General features: G+C 34.0%; 1 protein-coding gene across 4 annotated transcripts in view; it reads right to left on the bottom strand.

The window, feature by feature from the left end:
* The window catches only part of LOC145725916 (uncharacterized), a 276,687-nt gene that overhangs the window by 88,612 nt on the left and 167,624 nt on the right, over window positions 1-20,451 (bottom strand). For all 4 annotated transcript variants that reach the window (XM_081974838.1, XM_081974837.1, XM_081974840.1 and 1 more), the window contains one exon: window positions 7,162-7,240. In XM_081974838.1, coding sequence (XP_081830964.1) covers window positions 7,162-7,240 — 79 coding nt within the window. The remainder of the gene's footprint in view (window positions 1-7,161; window positions 7,241-20,451) is intronic.

Below are 20,451 nucleotides of genomic sequence, written 5' to 3'. Positions count from 1 at the left end.
TTCAAGATCGTCATTAAAGTTGCAACGTTTGCAGCTTGATGATTCAGAAAACCTCATCATCTGTGACACATCAGATCCGTCCTTATGTTCCCGTTTCACTCATGAAAAAAGTTTTTGAAGACACACACAACTTATCACACCCAAGTGGTCGAGCAACACTTAGGTGTTTGGTCAAGTATGAACAATCATATTGCTGAATGGGCAAGAACTTGTTTACCTTGTCAAAAAAGTAAAGTACACAAGCATCCTGTTGGACATTTTAACATACCAAATTGTCGTTTGGCTCATGTTTATCTTGATTTTGTTGGACCTTTACCAGTATCCAGAGGATTTCGTTACTGTTTAACGGTTATTGATCGTTTCACACGTTGGTCAGAAGCTATTCCAATTAAGGCCACCACTGCGGACATTGTTATCACACTTTTTACACTCATTGGATTTCACGTTTTGGAGCTCCTGTCACCATCACCACCGACCGAGGATCGCATATTTTTACAGCTTTAACCAATCTAATAGGTTCCAAGAGGATTTGAAAAACTGCTTACCACCCGGCTGCGAAATGGAATGGTGGAACGTTGGCATCGTTCTCTGAAAGCCTCTATCATCTGCCATGGTAATAATGAATGGTTTGACGTTTTGCCCACCGTTTTTTAAGACTCAGAACCAGTTTCAAGAAGGACCTAAAAGGCACAGTTGCGGAGGTGGTGTATGGGACTACGTTACGACTTTCTGGAGAGTTCTTCACAGATGTCGATATGCTCCCTGAGCCTCAACCTTTTCTTGAAAAGTTTAGACAACACATGCAATTAATTCGTTCAATTCCTGCCGCTCATCATCATAAGAAAGCTGCTTTTGTTCACCAAGATTTGTTCACTTGTTCTCATGTTTTTCTTAGAGTTGATGCCGTGAAGAAACCTTTGTAACCACCGTATGAAGGCCCCTACGAAGATCTTGAACGTATTTCCGATGTGCTTTTCAAGATCAAGATCCAAGGCGAAGCCGTAACAGTCTCAACGGAGCGGCTTAATCCGGCCTTCATAGAGCGATGTCCAGTCCAAGAACTTCAAAAATGGTTCAGGCAGATCCTCAACTTCAGCAGCACCCTCTCGCAAGAAGAAGGTCCGTTTTAGTGACCAGGCAGGTTGAACTGGACGGCCAAGTCACTTGGGGGGGAATAACTGTTGCGGTCACTATGCCTTTCCCTGACCACCTGGGGTCTACATTGCTTACCTGAAGTTCCACGGCACGACGGACTTTGATTCCGTGACGTGTTCAGCAGCCGTTTCGTTATTGTTGTTGTTGTTGATTGTCAGTTAGAGACTTGAGCGTTCAATAGATAGTCGCCAAACTCTAGTACACACCTTCGTATCCGTTTATACGTTTATTTATTACAATCATTGTTGCATTTCTGCTTCCTTTTATTTATGGACATCAGTACCCACAAAAGCTTGACTTTGACTTTTCAGACAGCTTTAATTGACCTTATTTCTTAAATCACTCTTCGCTTTGCTCCTCCGGATTTAATTTTGATATACGGTCAATAAAAGCTTCTGCCTAAACCTTGGATAATAATATATACTATTACTTCTTGCTTTTACTTTATACTGAAACAGACTTATTATATCATATTGTACTAAACAATTTGACAACTGTTGATTCAATCAATTGTACATTTTCCACTTGTACATTTTGATATCAATTTCCAATGCACTTTTTTATTCCTAGAAAATTAGATTTATAAATGATCATCCAATTATTACGGTGGATAGTAAAAACGATAAAACAATCACTTTCTTAAATTAGAGGCACTTCAATTCAAAGAGGGATAACTTACTGGGCTAAATATTTAATCCGGTTTCCGATGCATTCCGGCTGCGGATTCATTTCGAAAGGATTCGGCCTGTCTCGTGAGGCACGAGAACGAGTTATATATGGCCGTTTTCCGGAAATAAACTATGTCTAAAACAATTTTTGTTGTTCAGCTGGGACGGCAATCCGAGCCTTGAGAAAGGTCAGCCGACTTGAATCGAAACAAAATTAACGCCAATCGAAAACTAACGAATTTTTATTATCAGACTGTATAGTGTAACCACTAGAGAACCTCTATAAAGGATTGAAAAACGGTAAGAAATAATTTACATGAACATTTTTTTAGCAATCTTTTGAGTAATACTTAAATTGTTAGTTGTGGAAGAGTTTCCACCTAAACACAAGACTGCAAAACAATACTTGCCTATTTCCTTAACAGCTAACAACAAAAAATGTCACTAACTAAACAGAATACACCTGTATCTACTAATACCAGTATTAATGGTTCACAGACTTAATACTATAGTATAGTAGGGCACTAGAATTTACCACGTATAATTTATTTTCTTTGTTACTGAAACTCTTCATCAACTTGAGCAAAAATGTACGAAAAATAGTACATATGGACTCGTTTCATAAAAACTGTTTGTTGTACTGACAAAGACCACATCGTTGTACCACTTTGTACTGACATATACATATTTTCTTAGGAATGTTTAATGGAAGCAAAATGTCCTGAATGTGTGTTAGTAGTTGGAATATGTTTGTCTCTTGTCAATTAATCGATGCCACGAGAATATATTTTTTATTTTTTGCGATTTATTTGGCAAGTTTTTCTGCACAAACTGAGACCCCATTTATTATTATCACTTGCCAATAATTAATTATACTATGACGTCATATGTCAAATTTGAGACGAATTTTAAAAAATGTGGCAAGGTTCAGAAATAACTCCACGTCCGTAATTTAACAATATGTCATGTGATCAACATATTTAAAAGACAAACAGGTGTCACGTGACAAACTGTCAAATGACTTTACATTTTGACAACTGAATCATATTCCTTAGATCCCAAGGTAAATATGTATCGTACTAAGTTTTAATTAAATTGCGTACCAATATGGCGGCAGTTATTCAATAACCCACGCAGACAGTCTCAGAAAAACTCATTTTTAGGTAAATTGTCGTGCATTTTTCCGAAAAATCGTCCAAAACTTGCTTATTTGAAACATTCTGTATAGACCCAAAACAATAATAATAGAAAGCATAGGACTATCACGTGACGTTGAGCAATTTAAGTTGAACCGTTATTGGTCGCTAGGGGGCGTCAAAATTTTTCGTAGTTTTTCTTGAATATCCCAGGAACGCCTCAAGTTGCAATTTGCAATTTTGACCACAAACACACCTCACTGGATAAACAAAGGTAAAGCTTTTTAAATCACCAGAAAAAAACGTTCAAGCCGGCAACCAGAAATCAAAGAAAAACATAAGAACTGATCTAAGACAAAAGTGAATTTAACTATGACGTCACAGTTAATGTCGTCACTGTCACTTCTCCTGAGACAGAGAGTAGTTTTATGCTTGCATTAGTAAAAGAAAGATCAATTTCATTCACCTCATCGAAATAGGAACGCGACCGAAGCGTACAATAATGTATGTACAATTTACGGCTCCGCAATAAAAGATCCCCTCTCTCTCATCCTCAAGTAGGGGTTATTGGTTCTAAAGGAAACCGTAAAAGCAAATGTCACCCGGATAAATATCCGGAAATGTATACGTTACATATTTATGACACTTTGCCTATTTTTCGGATAGCGTGAGCCGAACAAAATGAATATCGTGCCGGTAAAATCCACAAAATTAGCTTTTAAAACAGGCACCGGCAAACGATAACTTTATCGATTTTCAACAGGGAAACAAAACTTTACATTGTCTATTAAACTGATTAATGCAAGGGTTTTAGGGCGCAATTTGCCCTTTAGGAAAAAATCCGCAAATCAGGTTTCCAGCCTTTGACCAAATGGATTCACATTTACTCCAAATGGCGTTGTGACTTTTTTGACCGCAAAACGGTCCGGAAGGGTATCGTACGGGTTTAGCCTTGTTAGTTTGGAAAAATTGACCTTAACTGATAAGAAACGTTTCGTTACGACCTAATAAATTTCGATATTCCCGATAAGGAAACGGTTTAAATCAAATTCCGACTAAATGGCATTCGGTGTCACCTTTCGATCCGAATCACTCATTGTTGAGAAAATGATCGATCAAGTTATTTATATTTATTATTGAAATGTCGACGTTATTACTTTAAAATTTTAAATTGTTAGCTTCATTAAAGTGTCATTAACTTATCAATTCATTTCCTGAAATGTCACACAGAACAATTCTAATATAAACGTTTTATTGAAAAATACAGAAAGAAAGTTAATTGATTAGTTACCATGTTTTATAAAAGTGCATTCTTAAGAAAACAAATGTAAAAATTGTAAAATTACGGAAATATGACATTAGTATTTTAAAAATCTCTTTTTGGTTTTAATTTGGCCTGTTTTAGAGATTGGAGTAATTTTCTTTTATTCTCTGTTCGTTTTTTTTTTTCAAACAAATTTGAACCATTTTTAAATTTTTTTTTGCGCTTGCAATTATCAATGTTTCTTTGTCAATTACACGGTTTTTCTTTTACCACACCTGTCTACAGAGCTACATGCTTGATGTGATCAACGAGTAGAAACACGTTTCTTTATGCTTCACCCTTTTTTTTTAGCAAAATTACCCAGTAAAACCATTTTGTTTCCTTTACAAATCACTTTTGGACTATGCTGCCATCTAACCTAAAACTAATAGTGGCGGCCAAGTTTGGATTAATAGTAAGCGATTCGGTTTGGAAAACGGCCCGATGAGGCCGCATATGGTGCAGAAACGCCACGGCATTATTACAATTGCGGCACACGGAAACCGGCCGCGCAATGAAAAATTGCGGTGCAAAAGTACCAGGGCGTAATAAAAGTGATTGATTGCGATATTATCGCAAAACGTTTTACTAAAAAATTGTTTTGGTAGCGGTTATTGTCAATTACCGAAAATGGAAAAATTGCCATTGTTTATCGCGGTTAATAATTGATCGGTTATAGTTCGATGGTTTTGATGGAATTTGGTTTGCCAGCATAATTACATTAACTCCAGTATTTAGTTTTCGTATAAATGCCGTTCCCTCTTCAGTCATACAATGTTAATAGAGAGTAAGAAAGACAAACACTTAATGTATCATGTATGTAGTCTTAAAACTATCATTTTGATGGCTAGTTTATTTGTTCATTTCATTTCAAAAATACTGTTTGGTTTCTACAGGGCATTAAGCTTGATTATTTCCCTCATTGTACTAGCAGCCAATAAAATTCAATGAACCTTTCTAGTTCGACCAATGAGAGCCGTTATATACTGAATAAATCCCTAGTTGCTAAAATTTTACACTGAATAAACACCTCCTACCTTTTTCGAATACGTCTTTTTGAAGAACATTTGATATTAAACGAAACGGGATTTAGACACATATAAAATTTAAGCTATTTTCTTCAATATTAACAATTAATAAATCACTATAACGTAGTTTCCATTAAAAAATTACATAAATTAAAATATTATGACGTCTGATTGTCAATCTGAAATGTATACAAAAATATACATGGCTGAATGAAAATCTGTCGTCTGCTGGGGTGAGTTCAATATTATCATTAATTTCATCACGTTTAGTTTAGTATTTGTGTTCTACCTAAGGTGTTTTCTTGTTAATAAACTAAAATGTGAGTTTTCAGGAAATAATCTTGAAATATACCCCTCGGCGTTCACGTTTTATCACGTAAAATGTGCATTGGTAGGTTTTTTGCAAAATTTTAAGCAAATGGTTTCGACTAAATAATTCGACGATAAAATCCTGAGACCGCAGGTCGAAGGATTTTTTCCAAAGACCGGTCTCAGGATTTTATCGTCGAATTATTTAGTCTCAATCATTTTCCAAGCAAAATTTTGCAAAAAATCACCTATGCACAGTTTACCCGATAAAACTTGAACGTCTCGGGATATAACCTATGAGAATAATGCTAAAATTAGACGTCTTTTCACTTAATCCTACATAACTTTGTTATTCGATAAATAAGAGTTTATTTTAAGGTTGTGTAAAACAGCATAAAACAATCTAAAGTAACTTAAAAAAAGTGATAAAACAACGTAATAACAGCCTAACCTAAAGTAACTTAAAACTTTTTATACGTGTTATGCTGTTTGCTGAAAATAGTGTGAAATTCTATTCCCAACAAACACTTTTTGCGTGGTGAGACAAAATGTGTATGACAAGTTATGTTTTGTTATGTTATGTTATGTTATGTTATGTTATAGTTGTGTGCAACATCTGGTGACATCTGTACTCAACTCTATGAGTTAGAAAGTACAGATGGCGTTCCAAAATCTAGGAACAGCACCATTAATGCCGCATCATTCGGTAAACACCGATCTGATTGGTTGAAAATGGTGAGGTTTTGTTTTTTGTTTATCAATCCCAATCCTCTGACCGGTTTTGCCGTATTACGGCTTATCAAGCCCTTTAGCCTCTCTGATGAGCCGTAATACGGCGAAACCGGTCAGAGGATTGGGATTGATAAACAAAAAACAAAACCTCACCATTTTCAACCAATCAGATCGGTGTTTACCGAATGATGCGGCATTAATGGTGCTGTTCCTAGATTTTGGAACGCCATCTGTACTTTCTAACTCATAGAGTTGAGTACAGATGTCACCAGATGTTGCACACAACTATCATTTCTGGCATCCAGTTGACTATACTGGAACGAAGGTTTTGTTCTTTGGTTATCAAGCCCTATAGCCTCTCTGATGAGCCGTAATACGGCGAAACCGGTCAGAGGATTGGGATTGATAAACAAAAAACAAAACCTCACCATTTTCATGTTATGTTATGTTATGTAGGCAGTTTCTACACTCTTTTTTCAATAAATTTTTTTGGAAAATACAAAAAAGTTCTTTTGTTATATTTATTTCACCTAATTTAAGGTCCATTGTTGCAAATATACTTTTTGCCGTAGATAGTCAATAAAAAATGCTATCCAACGGTATAATGACATTAATATTGTTACAGATTGACTATGGTGACCAGTCAAAAGTTAGCTAAACTGATAAAAAGCATCTTGTCTCAATATTTATAATATAAAAAATCGATGCTACAAAAATATTATATAATTTCAGTTTAAAAATCTGCCTTTCTAAAAATTCAATTTATCTGGATTAGATATACACTACAAAATTATTGACAAGAAAGTAGGGAATGAAAAAACAAAACTTACCAGTCATTTCCAGTTTTAGTCATATTCTGTCGTTTCCTGCCTGTTTGATGTGGTTTAGGCTCGGCCACCATATTAACATCTGCAACGAAAATTATAACGGATTAGATGCGAACGACCTTTCGCAACAACTTCAAATAGAAATTTGCGCATGCAGCAGTATTTTAATTCGTTTAAAGCGAGCAAAATTTTCCACAAAACTAACTTCTATTTCTGCATATATTTACCCGCTCGTATACAGTGGAAATTTATGTTTCTAGTACATTAAAAACAGTGCTCGCTCACTTGCCTCTATACGGGAGCACACGGTCTCTAAGCTCCCTGTTTTTCGCCCAATATTTATTTGAGACGTTTCCAGAAGCTCTTAGATAAATTAAATTTTCAGTTAAGTTATTGTCTTCGGCTCTGAGTTCATTATAAACTGCACAAACTGGAGGAGTTTACTAACGTACGTTAATGAGTTGTGCCTTTGCTATGCAGTATAACGTGTGAGTGTGTGTGCTAAGGCGTTGAAAAGGCCTTTTACTATTTTGCAAAACTGTGCTTTAAGTAGTTTTGATGTCGCGACTAAACTGAAAAGATTAAATAAACAGTTTAGAAAGTGCTAAAGTTTATAATAAACAGGTGGAATCATCTAATGTATGAAAAGTGTAAGTCAGTTATAATTTTTGGAGTTGTAATATTTCATTTTAAATTAAGAAGATACAGATCAAAGTTATTTTTTCACTTTTTAACCCAAATAGTCAATATAAAAAATGATTTTTTGTCTACTGGGTCTGCAAAGAAATCACACGATCCATGTTGAGTAGACTTAATAATCAAGTAAGTGTTTATATTGTTCAAGGGGTGGCAACACTGATCCTATGTATTATTACAAAAATTATTATTTACATTTATAATGACAAGAGCACGTTTAAGTATTGTGTAAAGTGATGAAGGCTAAGAGTTTTCCAATTCGCATTTAATTTGTGACTTTTTTACTTTGAAAATTACTTTATTTTTTTTTTTCATTAAAAAACCGTTAAGTCAGTGTAATCATTATGCACATTTTGAAATTTATTGTACTACCACAGTACCAGTTAAAAAAGTCCTTAGGTTTTAAAAACTTTGATCAAAAAATGTCTGATTTTGCATAGTTTCTAAAAACAATTTAAGTTATTACAACTAGTAAGCCTACTTTAACAAGAAAAAAACAAACATTATCGAAGTTTGGGAATACAGATCTGTGCAATAGATTCAGGAAGAATCCAAGGGAATACACCAACTTTAATAAGTTGTGGTTGGTCACCGTCCCCGGTGAATTTTCGGAGGTAACTGGAAAATAATTGAAACCCTCCAAGAAGCCCCCTTCGTGAAATGCCAAACTAATAACTTTTACAAAAAAGTTTTTATATTGTTGAGGGACCGAACGCGTCTCTGAAAGGGGTTGATTTGAGTATTTTTGCTCTTGACGTAATAAATCTTTCCCGTTCCAGGAAAATTGTCGAGGAAGTATCGCAACCGTTTCTGTATTGGGTAGTAAAGTTTTTAAAATTGCGCGCGTTTTCCGCGAATAAACAATATTGCTTTCCTCATTTTTTGGTAATAAAACGCCACTCAAAATATTTGCGGTTGACTGCTGTTTCTTGTTTTGGTGTATTTTTAGCCTCAATTCACCAGTGTTGCAAATTGTTAAGGGTTTTAAGGATGGAATTTAAAAGAAAATTCAGTTTTTGTATCGGGATATTTAAAGCCAACGTTTACAAGTAGTTTTAAAATTAAAACAAATTGAGTTTTAACGGAAATACGAGAAAGCCCTAGAGGCTCTATACAGGATGTTTCACCGAAAAATACAGTCGATATTTTCAAAACTGCAAAAGATATCAGGATTTAGTAATTGCAGCCTACACATCTAAAATATTTTCACTTTCTGTAATTGGTATCGACTTCACTATTTTAAATTGAACAGCCTGTATATTATTATATTTCTTAAATTCTTCTAACGATATGAAGTATATGTTTTATGTATCGAAACCTTTATCTATATTCAAGTGTTTTCGAGATATTGGCATTTAAATAATGAAATTTTTACATTTTGGTGTGTCAAAGTTTTCAATCCTATACATTTTTGACATCTGTCAAAATTAAAAATGTATCCGGGTGATAGATCTCAAAAGTTATAATACTAGAATACTAAAAAAGTTTTGCTCATTCTTGTACATCTTATATAGTTTCAGAGATATCCCATTCTTTGTATTTTGCTGCTTTTTCTGGCAACTCCTCAAGTTCACCCTTGTGAAAACTAGAGACAGAGGCAGGGTAGGTGTATTTTGAATTATCTAAGCATTTGCACTAAAAGGCACGTTTGCACCTTTCATACTTTTGGAGATATTTAATTTTTTGTGATTGGATGCTTTTTTAAGAAATTCCTTCAGTCCAGACCTGTGAAAACTAGGAAAGGGGATAGGGTAGGACTTCATTTCGGATATATTATTCCTGTCTAATTTTGTAATAATTCACACTACAATTCACCCCTGCACACCATATAGTTGTGGAGATATTGAACTTTTTATGTTTGGATGCTTTTTTGGCCCTTTCTTAAGTCCAGAACTGTGAAAACTAGGGAAAGAGACAGGGTAAAACTGGGTATTTAAGATATATTATTCCTGACTGTTTTTCGTAATAATTCACACAAAAATTCACCCCTGTATATCTTACAGTTCTGGAGATATTGAATGTGGTTGAATGATTTTAACGAAATTATAATTAGTAAAGTAAGTTACTTTCGTCCCAGAATGGCATCGTAAATTTCACCATTTTAAAATTTAACGAAAACAGTACCAGATTGCCCTGTATTTTGGTACAAAATGGTGAACAAAAGCAACCTTCATTACCTGAAAACCTTTTAGCATTTTAATACACTTTGGCAAACTTTTTGACTTGGCTCCACTAAAAGGATTTATTTCGCTTTTGAGAGGAGCGCGACTGTAAAAGGACCCCATTAAAAACTATTTCGCCAATTAGTTCCCTAATTACCTCTTCTTAATAAAATCCGGATCGGATTCAGAAAAAGTTTAGATCTAATTAATAGGCGAGCCGAAATTAATGTGGCAAATAATTAAACCGAGCATGGGCAGTGACACCGGATAAATTGCGGAAAAATCGCGACCCGCCAAGCTGTTGGACCGAATTTGCGATGTTGCATGATTTAAGGAACGAAATTATTACCCTTATAAATTTGCCACCACCCTTGGACAACGTGCGAAATTATTGTTTGCCTCCAACTTTGTTTTTGGGGACGCGTATTAATAAAGTAACCGTGTGCAGTGGTCCCTTTCAACTATAAATTCACTTCAATGACGAATAATCAATGATAAAAACTTCTATTTTCAGCAATAATTATGAATCATACGTGTCATTCATTAATTATTATACAGGGTGTCCCTGAAATGACTGTACTAACTCTTAACCACAAATTCCTTGGCCAAAAATAAGACGATCCAGGCAAATGGGAGCAAAGTTGCGTAATCATGGTCTTAATAAAGTGACATTTAGAAAACATGGACTTTTCGGTTTTTGAGATATTTTGAAAATAGTTAATTTTTTGTTTTACGTTTTATTTGTTTGTGACGTTAATACAGGACTTAGACCAAAACTAATGACATTTGTGCATTCTGATGTTTTTATGTGAGATTCTGAAAGCCCTTTTCATTCCAAATTCAATGATGTATGAAATTTAACTTTTTTTTTACTTTTGAAATTGGAGAAAACTGGTTTCTTTCTTATTTTAAAGTATAAATTAATAATAACTATTTAAATAATCTAACTTTTTTCTTAACTTTTCTCTCTAAATAATTTATTGGCATAAGCAATTTTTCATTTAAAAAATAACAAACAATAATTTTTAGATCCGTAACAAGACATTTCTTTATTAAGCTCAAAAAACAGAGTAAAACGCATATGAACCATAAAGTGTTATACATCATTGAATTTGGAATAAAAATGGCTTTCAGAGTCTAATATTAAAAACCAATAACTGCATTTAAAAAAGTTAGGTTACTGTGGAGAAGTGTAATTAGTTTTGATTTAGGTCCAATATTAACGTCACAAAAAAAATAAAATTAAAAATTAAAAATTCACTTTTTTCAAAATATCTCAAAAATCTTTTCAATCAAAAATCAATCTTTTCTCTCATTTAACCAAATCTGTACCTCTAACCATTACCAAGATATCCATAGTGGCCCTCCTTATCCTGGACACACTGTATAAATTGGCCCTAACACGAAATATTTTTTCAATGACAAGAAATAATAAAAAATACTTATGGCTCGTAAATAAGTTGTATTTTTGTTATTTTTGTATCAATTACTTTAATAATTTATTTGCTACTAGCTAATTCTAGTTTGAATTTTTTTTGCCAAAATTTTCGTCCGACATACGGTTTTTCTTAAAAAAAAATACAATACTTTGCATACTTTGTATTTTTAACTATTTGCCGTCGATTATTACCACTAATATGTGGATAGGATTGTAAAATAAAATAAAATGAGAAAAGAACAGTTCTCTAGATAGTGAAAATGGGCGGCACTAGTCAGTTTTCCACCGCCGCCGTCGCCGCCGCCACGCTTCTGCCCCAATTGAATTTTAATGTCATCGGGTGTTCCGGAAATGGACTGTTTATTCGGCTGGCGATTTCGTCGAAATTCTCTCTCGCTCGCTCGTCAATTATCCAAAATTATGGATTTCAAAACGGAATCCGAACTCGATTCGATTTCGTTTCGGAGATGGAAGGCACCGGAGCCAAATGAGACGTCATTATTCCTCCACTAATCAGATTGAAATTTCATTCGCAGCATGCCGTCGTCTGATGTTTCGCCGATTAACGGTTCGAGTTGCGTTTGTCGATTTCTTTGTGACGGAAAACGGTTTAAAATACATAAACGAGACGAATGGAAACCTTTCAAAAACTTTCCATAAAAAGCAAAAAATTATACGATCGCTAAACTTTTCTATCATTCGGATACACCGAAACCAGAAAGACGTTTCATTTCAATTTAAAAACTTTAAAGTGGAGAAGCATGTTGGTCGAAAAAGTTTTCTGCAAATTATATGCGGAAATTTAGTTATTCTGGAGTATTTTTAATGTATCTAAAACTGGCACGTCACACAAATCCACTGAAAAAAACCAAAATTGCAACCAAAACCGTTTATGCAAATAACGGAAACGTTTGCGAAAATTACAAATTACCTTCTAGTTAACCCTTTCCATTAAATTAACACTTGAAGACAAATTCAGCCCTGTCTCTAATCCCATTTCGTATCCCGGTGTTAATTTGGACCATCGGTCTGCTTCGGTCCCGAAATGAACTAAAAGATAAATAAACGGACAACGTCCTACTGAACCGGAAAAGTAAAGCCGGAAATGTTTCATGATTGAGACGAGCAGGGGATTTGGACGGATTTGTTGGTAGGCCTGGCGATTTTTTTTAATGGACACACAGAACGGATTTTTGCCGCCTTAAAAGGAGATACGTCACTCGGTTAAAAGGTAATCTGAAATTTAACTAACATTAGTGGCCAATCCATCATCACACTAGTATTCTTCTGACCTATATCCAGTTTCTTTGGAAATGGACATTTTTACATAGTTGGATAGCTGAGATTTCTCTTAACCTAAATCCACCAATATTGTATGTATTGTTTATGTAGTTTGGGAGATTTTTAGTAAATTATTGTCCTATATCCTTAAATTTTAACATTTTCGGACAGCTACTGGTTCCATATCAACATAACTTACCGATTATCCTATAACCGCCATCTAAAATGTGGAAGATAATGGCAAGATAATGCTTGTTTCTATCGAAGCATATAATTTTTTAAAAATCTAAATAAATAAACATTTTTAAATTGCATAGTAAACAAAGTTTTAGTAATTTATTTTATGAGTGCCTACATTTTCATCATTTGGCGTTTTATAATATTTCTCATTGGGCTTCTTGAGAATGCAGATATATTGAAATACTGCAAGGAGAAAAACAAGCAATGTTACTTTTTGTCTTATAACTTCTTAAGGGCAAAACACCTTAATACAATCTTGTAGATGACATTTACTACAACTTTCATTCATTCTCCTAAATTCCTTTCTCCAAAAATAAATGTCTGAGAATTTTCCATTTCACAAGTCACAGCTTAGCTAATTGCATTTTTGTTTTAAATCGACTTATTGAATTTCCTGCAACAAATACTGAACTCTTATGCATTGCAGGAAAATGTAACCATATTAGTTACTCTTGTAATTTTCATTAAGTTACAACATAATCATTTTGGCTCTAATATATCAGCGGCAACCAAAGTCGAACGAGGATGAAGTAGAATAATCCATTTTCAGTTACGTTGTAATTTGCTACAGTGGCAGCTATGGTAAACCAAATTTTCCCGTTTTAGGCAAACGAATTTAGTATATTATGTGGCAGTACACAAATATGCTGGCAACACCAACTTTGGACTGGCGTGTGAACCATTTTACAAACAAACAAACGTCCATAAAACGTAAAATGAACTCATTTACCAGTTTTAATGTGTTGCAGACGCACCCTATTTATTAACCCCTGCATTAAGGTGTGTTCACACACACACATTACAAAGCGTTTTATTACACCTTGCCAGCATTAATGACTGTTCGTTTGTTTGTTTTTAAACGGAAAATACAATAATTGTTGTATTTAAAGTGAGCAATAATTATTAATAAACAAGGATTATCTATTCTCCCCTTAAAAATAGATTAGCGTATACAGGGTTAACCAACCAAATATTCAATTTCAAATATTTTTGATGTATAATAACCCATAGCTATCTGTAACGGTTTTCGAAATACTGACTTTTGAAAAATGACATTTTTAGTTTTTGAAGTGTCATTCCTCCAAATTTGAATAAGATAGAGAACAAAACGGCTTGCATGTTCTTATCTTAACTTTTTGAGATCTATTGCGTGGTCATATTAGAAAATTCGACAGGTGTCAATTTTTTTACTAATATACAACTTTTGACACCTGTCAAAATAAAAAATATTACCAAATAACAGATGTCAAAAAGTTAAGATAAAACATGCAAGCCGTTTTGCTTGCTATCTCATTCTGGTTAGTATGACACTTGAAAACCTGAAAGTGTCATTTTTCAAACGTCAATATCTCGAAAACTGTTGCAGCAAGTTGACATCTACTTCCGGTTAAACCGGAAGTGACAGAAAGATGAAAATATTTTTAAAACACAGCACTCATCAAATTTCTTTTAATTCCAAAATTTCAAATTCTAATAATATTGGATCCTAGTAAACTTTTAATGAACGGTTTGGGTGGCTAACCCTGTATAATGCCTTCCCACCTCTGTAAAATATAATTACGCATTTTGAAGTTTTACTGCTACACGGCCGTTTGTCATCCAAAACTCTTATTTATGGTCTTTTAACATGAAAAGGTAGAACTAATTTTAGGTGTAATAGTTTAAAGGTGGAGGGTGCAAAACCCTTCCACCCACAAGGGAAATGGAAAAAGTTTCAGAACATTAATATTACAATCAAATGTGAAAAACGACATAAATTTAAAACAAATAATTAGAAGTAAAATTTCAGTTATTTTCCAAATAATAACTAAAGAAAACTTTTACAATGTTTGGATTTAAAAGTAAGAATATTTTGCAGTAAGTTTCTGATGGGTTTATTGTTTTATTGTCTTGCACTTTAATATTATACAGGATAAATGACTTTAGTTTTAAGCGAAATGAAATAATTTTTGTTTTAAAAAATAACAAATAATAATATGTATAAGACCATAAACTACAGCAAAAATCAAAGTAAAATGTGATGACACAACAATGTGAAAGAATATTTTGACTTTGTATTTAACATCTTTTAATTACATGGTTACTTCCACCTATTTTAGGAGAATTTGTCATTTTTTAACAGGTCGCAAACTCATAAGTGAAACTCAAACTAAAATTCCTGCTTCAAAGTGACACTGTTTACTAAGTATTGAGTATTGCGGTGGAGACCTAAACAAAAAATGAATTTTAAGTCATAAGATTCATGTAAAATAACTTAGATAAATGAAAAACAGGAAAACAAAATGACAAACGAGTTATTAGAAACATTTTTCCATTTACCACCAGACTGCCAGCGGAGATTCTTAAAGTGATAGAGGAGGGTCTGATTCATATTCTGGTACAATTATTCAATACAGTATACAGTAACAGGAATAATATCGAATGAATGGTTGCTAACAACTTTTATAACTCTTCCATAAAAGAAAAAGTCTTGTAATAAGCCTAATAGGACACACACTGAAGAATCTGTGAAAAGTTGTCCATAATATAATAGTCAGGAAGCTTGATGTCAGCGATACATAATTTGGATTCCGGAAACAGTCAGATGATATAGTACTTGATGAGCAAAACATTAACAGTGTGACTGTCATCTGAAAAGCTGCCTTTAGAGGTCGTCTTTTGGAAGATCTAATCCTTCAGGATGATATGGTATGGACTATTTGTACTATATTATGGGGTGAAGGCATAGACTCTGGAAAAAATTGACATGAGTAGACTGGAAGCGTTTGAAATATCGGAGAATACTGGAGTTTCCTAGGTGGACAGAGTAACCAACGTGGAAGCGATGAGACGTATGCATAAGAAGAGAGAAATACTTTTCCGTATACAACAATACGGAAAAGGATATCGAATATTATAAACCATTATGCAGGGAAAAATCCGAAGAAAGAGATCCATAGGAAGGAGACGAAATTCATGACTGAAGAACCTTAGGAAGTGGTTTGGATGCAGTAGGACTTATTTAGAGCCCCGGTCTCAAATGTCCGATAATTGCCAATTTTCGATACGGAGACGTCACCCAAAGATGAAAAAGACCAATCCAGCTAAATAGTCAAACAGCTGAAAGACGTAAAAAGTGAAATCAAAAAAATCTATTTACAGATAGAGAGAGCTATATGTTTAACTGTCACATGAACTACTTTTAGTGAACTCTAAAAAAACGTAAACAGCCTAACACCTGATGATGTCTCTAACCGGTTTGCGAGATTTTTCCGGCTGCCCGAACGAATCAAGGCGTAAAGTCGAAAAACGCCGGATTTTCTGACTGAAGTAAAAAGGAGCGCGTTAAAACCTCTAAAAGTCGGTCGGTCCACTCGATATCTTTTCACTGACTAATGCAGAACTCGTGTAGGGACTGGGAAAATCGCCTTTAGGACCTCCAGAACATCTCCCAGACATCGGAAAATGCCATTCCTTAGAAGTGTCACGAGCTTTGAGGTTTAAAGCTTTCCTTAATCGCGTGACGTATTGTGATGCCTTAATGCAGCTTAGCCGCATCTCCCAATTTCTACATACGAATTCGCTTTAACATTCTAGTAGGGCTCAAAGGACACTTGATGACTTAATTAGGGCGGAATTTGATATACGTGTTTAGGTTAATTTGTCTGTTAGCATTTTCATTAAATCCTCGGTTGTCCTTAGTTATAAATCAAACATTCACCGAACAAACTACTTACGTAAATCCCAGCTCTGATTCTAGATCAATATGCATAATATACAAAGATACCGAAGCTACTTTTTCGGCCCGACTAGATCCAATGTATATACGATCACGTTTTATGATGTTGGTATTTTCAATTGAATATTCCTTCGTCTTATAAATATCAAGCTGTATCGAACATGCACGGATCTGTTCCAGACGTGCTGCGAACGGATTTACCTATGAAATATGGAGATTCGGCTTTTCACTCGTTCATTCGATCTCGACGAAATGCAAACTTTCTAATTGAAATTTGTTTTCAAACTAGTCCAGGTTATTTCGATCGTATCGTATTAATTCATAAACAGACGGTTCGCATCTCTCAAAATCATCATTCGATAATTTTTGAGTTTGGGAAAGTTAATAGCACAACCGGAAGCTACACAGCGGAAATGGAACTGGAAACTAACTTGGTTTACCAGAATTTGATGTTTAGAACCAGTAATTGTTAAGGCAGATCTAATTTCTAATTAGTATTGGCATTTTTTATTCTTAAAAGTAAGTACAAACTAACTGTTGTTGAATAGACTTTCACATAACCAATATTTTGTCTTTTTTGAAATTCATCTTTCTCGTACTATTTACTACCCTCGCTAGAACTTTCTCAAAATATACATAAGATATTCAGCAAATTGTGCTTAAGCCTAAGAAGTATTTTGTGAACATAAATCGTATTCTCAAAACGAAGAAAATGTGTTCAGGAGGAACGTGACAAAAACTATGCAGAAGCGTATTTATGTATTGAAGTACTAAAATAAAAAAGAAAATTAAGTTTAACATAATAACCTAACCTAACAAACCAAAACATTTTTAGTTTTTCAGACTCTAATTCTCTGTTTTTTATGACTGTTTTTACTCACTAGTGGGACACCACCAATATACAGCGAAAATCAAAGTAAAATGGAGTGACGTACCAAGGTAATAGAAAACATAAATGTTTTGAATGTAACTTCATTCGTCAAATTTAAAATATTTACCTTCCTGTGGCGACGTGGAAGTCCACAGTGTTATTTCTAAACCTGATTTTTCTTTCTCTTACATTATTACGTCATATTTTGACACGATCAGTTACAGCTCTCTCTTTTGTTCTGTTCTAAATTGGAAACTGTAGAATTCAATCTCGTAGAGATACGAAACATCCTTGAAAAGTAACGAAATGAGGTTAACTTTGGTTGAATGCATTTTATACCTTGTGTTTTTGTCATTTGTTACGTTTGGTTGTCTGTTTCTGACTTATTTTAGTTTATTTTTAAATATGACAACCGTCAAAATCCTCTCCATGAAGCTGTAAAACCACAAAACTAAGTCTTAAAACCTAGTAAAATGAGTATATGCACTACCAAGCTTATTTCGTAGCTTCATTAGGATTTTGACAGTTTTGACATTTGGTCGTTAGTTACAGTTCTGTCCTAAACCTTAAAAACTGTCAAATTCAATCCCATGGAGGTGCAAAATAACGAAACATACCTGAAAAGTAACAAAATCAGTTTGACTTTGTTTGAATGTATTTTATACCTTATCAGTCCATTTTGGGCATTTGTAACGTTTGGTTGTCTGTTTCTGACTTAATTTTAGTTTATTTTTAAATATGACAACCGTCAAAATTTTCTCCCTAAAGCTGTAAAATCAGAAAACACCCTTAAAATTCAGTAAGCCTAGTACAGTGTGTGTCTCAAATTGGTTGATTGGGATCTCGGTAATCATAAGAGCTACAGAGTCGGTTAAATGAGGAAAGTTTGAGAGAATTTTATGTGAAACTTATTCCCAGTTTCCAAAAATTAAATATCTTTCTCCGTTTTCCGGAAAATTTGTAAAACCTCAAAGGCTGCATTTCACACAGCTCCTTGACAAATCCAAAGAGACTTTTGAAACTAAAAACATTATTAAGTCGTTTTTGACGTAGAACACGATGATGTAATTAGAAAAAATCTATCGTCATTGGTTTCCGAGATATGGATGATAACTTTGTAAATTCTTATGGCCGCCATCTTGAATTTCTGCATTTTTGGAAAGCACTTAAAAAATCCTTTTCAATGATGTACTTGATGATGGTATAATTTAGTTTCTAAAGAGCAGAAAAACGTTTTTTAAATTTTTGTCATAGTTGAGTGAACCAAAATTTTAACATTAATTTTTGATTGCTTTAAAAACATATTCGAGTTAAGCGGAGATTATTTTGTCGTTAATAACATTTTTCGTCGCTTTATATAAAACTTAAATTTTTCTGTGGCTTTTTTTAAAAAAATAAATTATTAATCATTTTCGGAGTACCGAAGTAGAAATATTAAATCAGATATTGAAAACCACGGGAAACCATTCGAAATTGTTGTCGTTTAAGTTTTAAAATTTAATTTTTCTACAAATTAAAAGTGGACGTCAAAAGGTGGAAAGAAACCGGAAACGCAAATTGAAATTGCCACGAAACGGCAAAATTTAAATTGAGCATTTTTCGTCTGGCGCTGATTTTTCCTAAAAAGAGAAATTACTCATTCGTGGATTGAAAATTTCAGTTTTTTCCGATCCTATTAACTTCACGTCACTTTAGCATGTGGATAACGTAAATTGTTGTTTTGCTAACAGGTGCAACAATTAGTAAAGTTGATTTTGTCCACTTTAGGGAGTGAAATGGACCACTTGACCGTCATCTAACCACATGAATAGAGAAGAGCGTCCATCAAATTACATCTTATCCCTGTCCGATCCATAATTCATGGCGTGGCATTCGGAGGGGATTATCCTCAGTCTAGGAATAAGGCCGTAGTGCAAATTACAATCCCATTGGCCAGACCTTGCGGTGGTCACGGATAAATTCGCTTTCCGAGATTGAGTTTAAACATTTATTATTGTTGGTGGTGTCGTGCCTCGCATTTCAATCCCCCCCCTGACATCGTCTCAATAAAATATTATGACACCGAACCGAAATTGTGTTGTTTGCTCCCATGATACACCGATTTTATTTAATAATATTGTGTAAATGCACCTCTCATGTGATATTAAAGCTGTTTTATGGTTTTCAATAAAAATTTCAAATTTTGATTAACGGGAAACAGATTAATCTCAAACAACCACTGTTTTGATAGAATTGCTAGTATTAAAACTTTTTGAGAGTTTGAGGTTTTCCCAGCACAGTAGACCATCAAATTCCAGATAAAATTAATAAATACAATTGCATTAGGTTGTTTGCGAAATATTTAAAAAACAAAAATTTGGAATCACTCTCTATAACGGCAAGTGCTCTTTTCAACCGAGTTATGGGCTATACCGTTCCATTTAAAATTTCAGAGATATTGATCATTTTTCATTTTAATGTCAACAACACTTGTGAAAAGCTTTTTTTCCACACTCGACTGCTTGACCGAACTGCGCTATGCGTTGTTGCTTTCTGCACTTGCACGTTTTATTTACAAGGAAAACAGAGAATATAATCAAATTCTTGTCAAACTATATTGCTGTTGTAATTTTTACTCACATATTCATATAAAGGCGTAAAAATTCGACTTCAAACTAGAAAATTAGTTAAATTCTGACTTCATACTCAGAATTTACATTGTCACATTTACATTGTGACTTCATACTCAGAATTCACATTGTCACACACAATTTTTTCAGTTTGACAACATTGCAAAGACACTTTGAAACTTTAAACTAGGGTAGAGCACGCAAAAGCTTTCTGCAAAATTTGAAAGTTTTTGGGTAGAGAAGAAACGTCTTCAGGAAAGTTTCGAGAAGAAATAGAG

The sequence above is a fragment of the Ips typographus genome, linkage group LG3 (assembly GCF_016097725.1).
Source record: "Ips typographus isolate SLU linkage group LG3, UJ_Ityp_2.0, whole genome shotgun sequence".
In the NCBI taxonomy this organism is placed as follows: domain Eukaryota; kingdom Metazoa; phylum Arthropoda; class Insecta; order Coleoptera; family Curculionidae; genus Ips; species Ips typographus.
The sequence above is the reverse complement of the archived record's forward strand: the minus strand, read 5'-3'. Positions and strand labels throughout refer to the sequence as shown.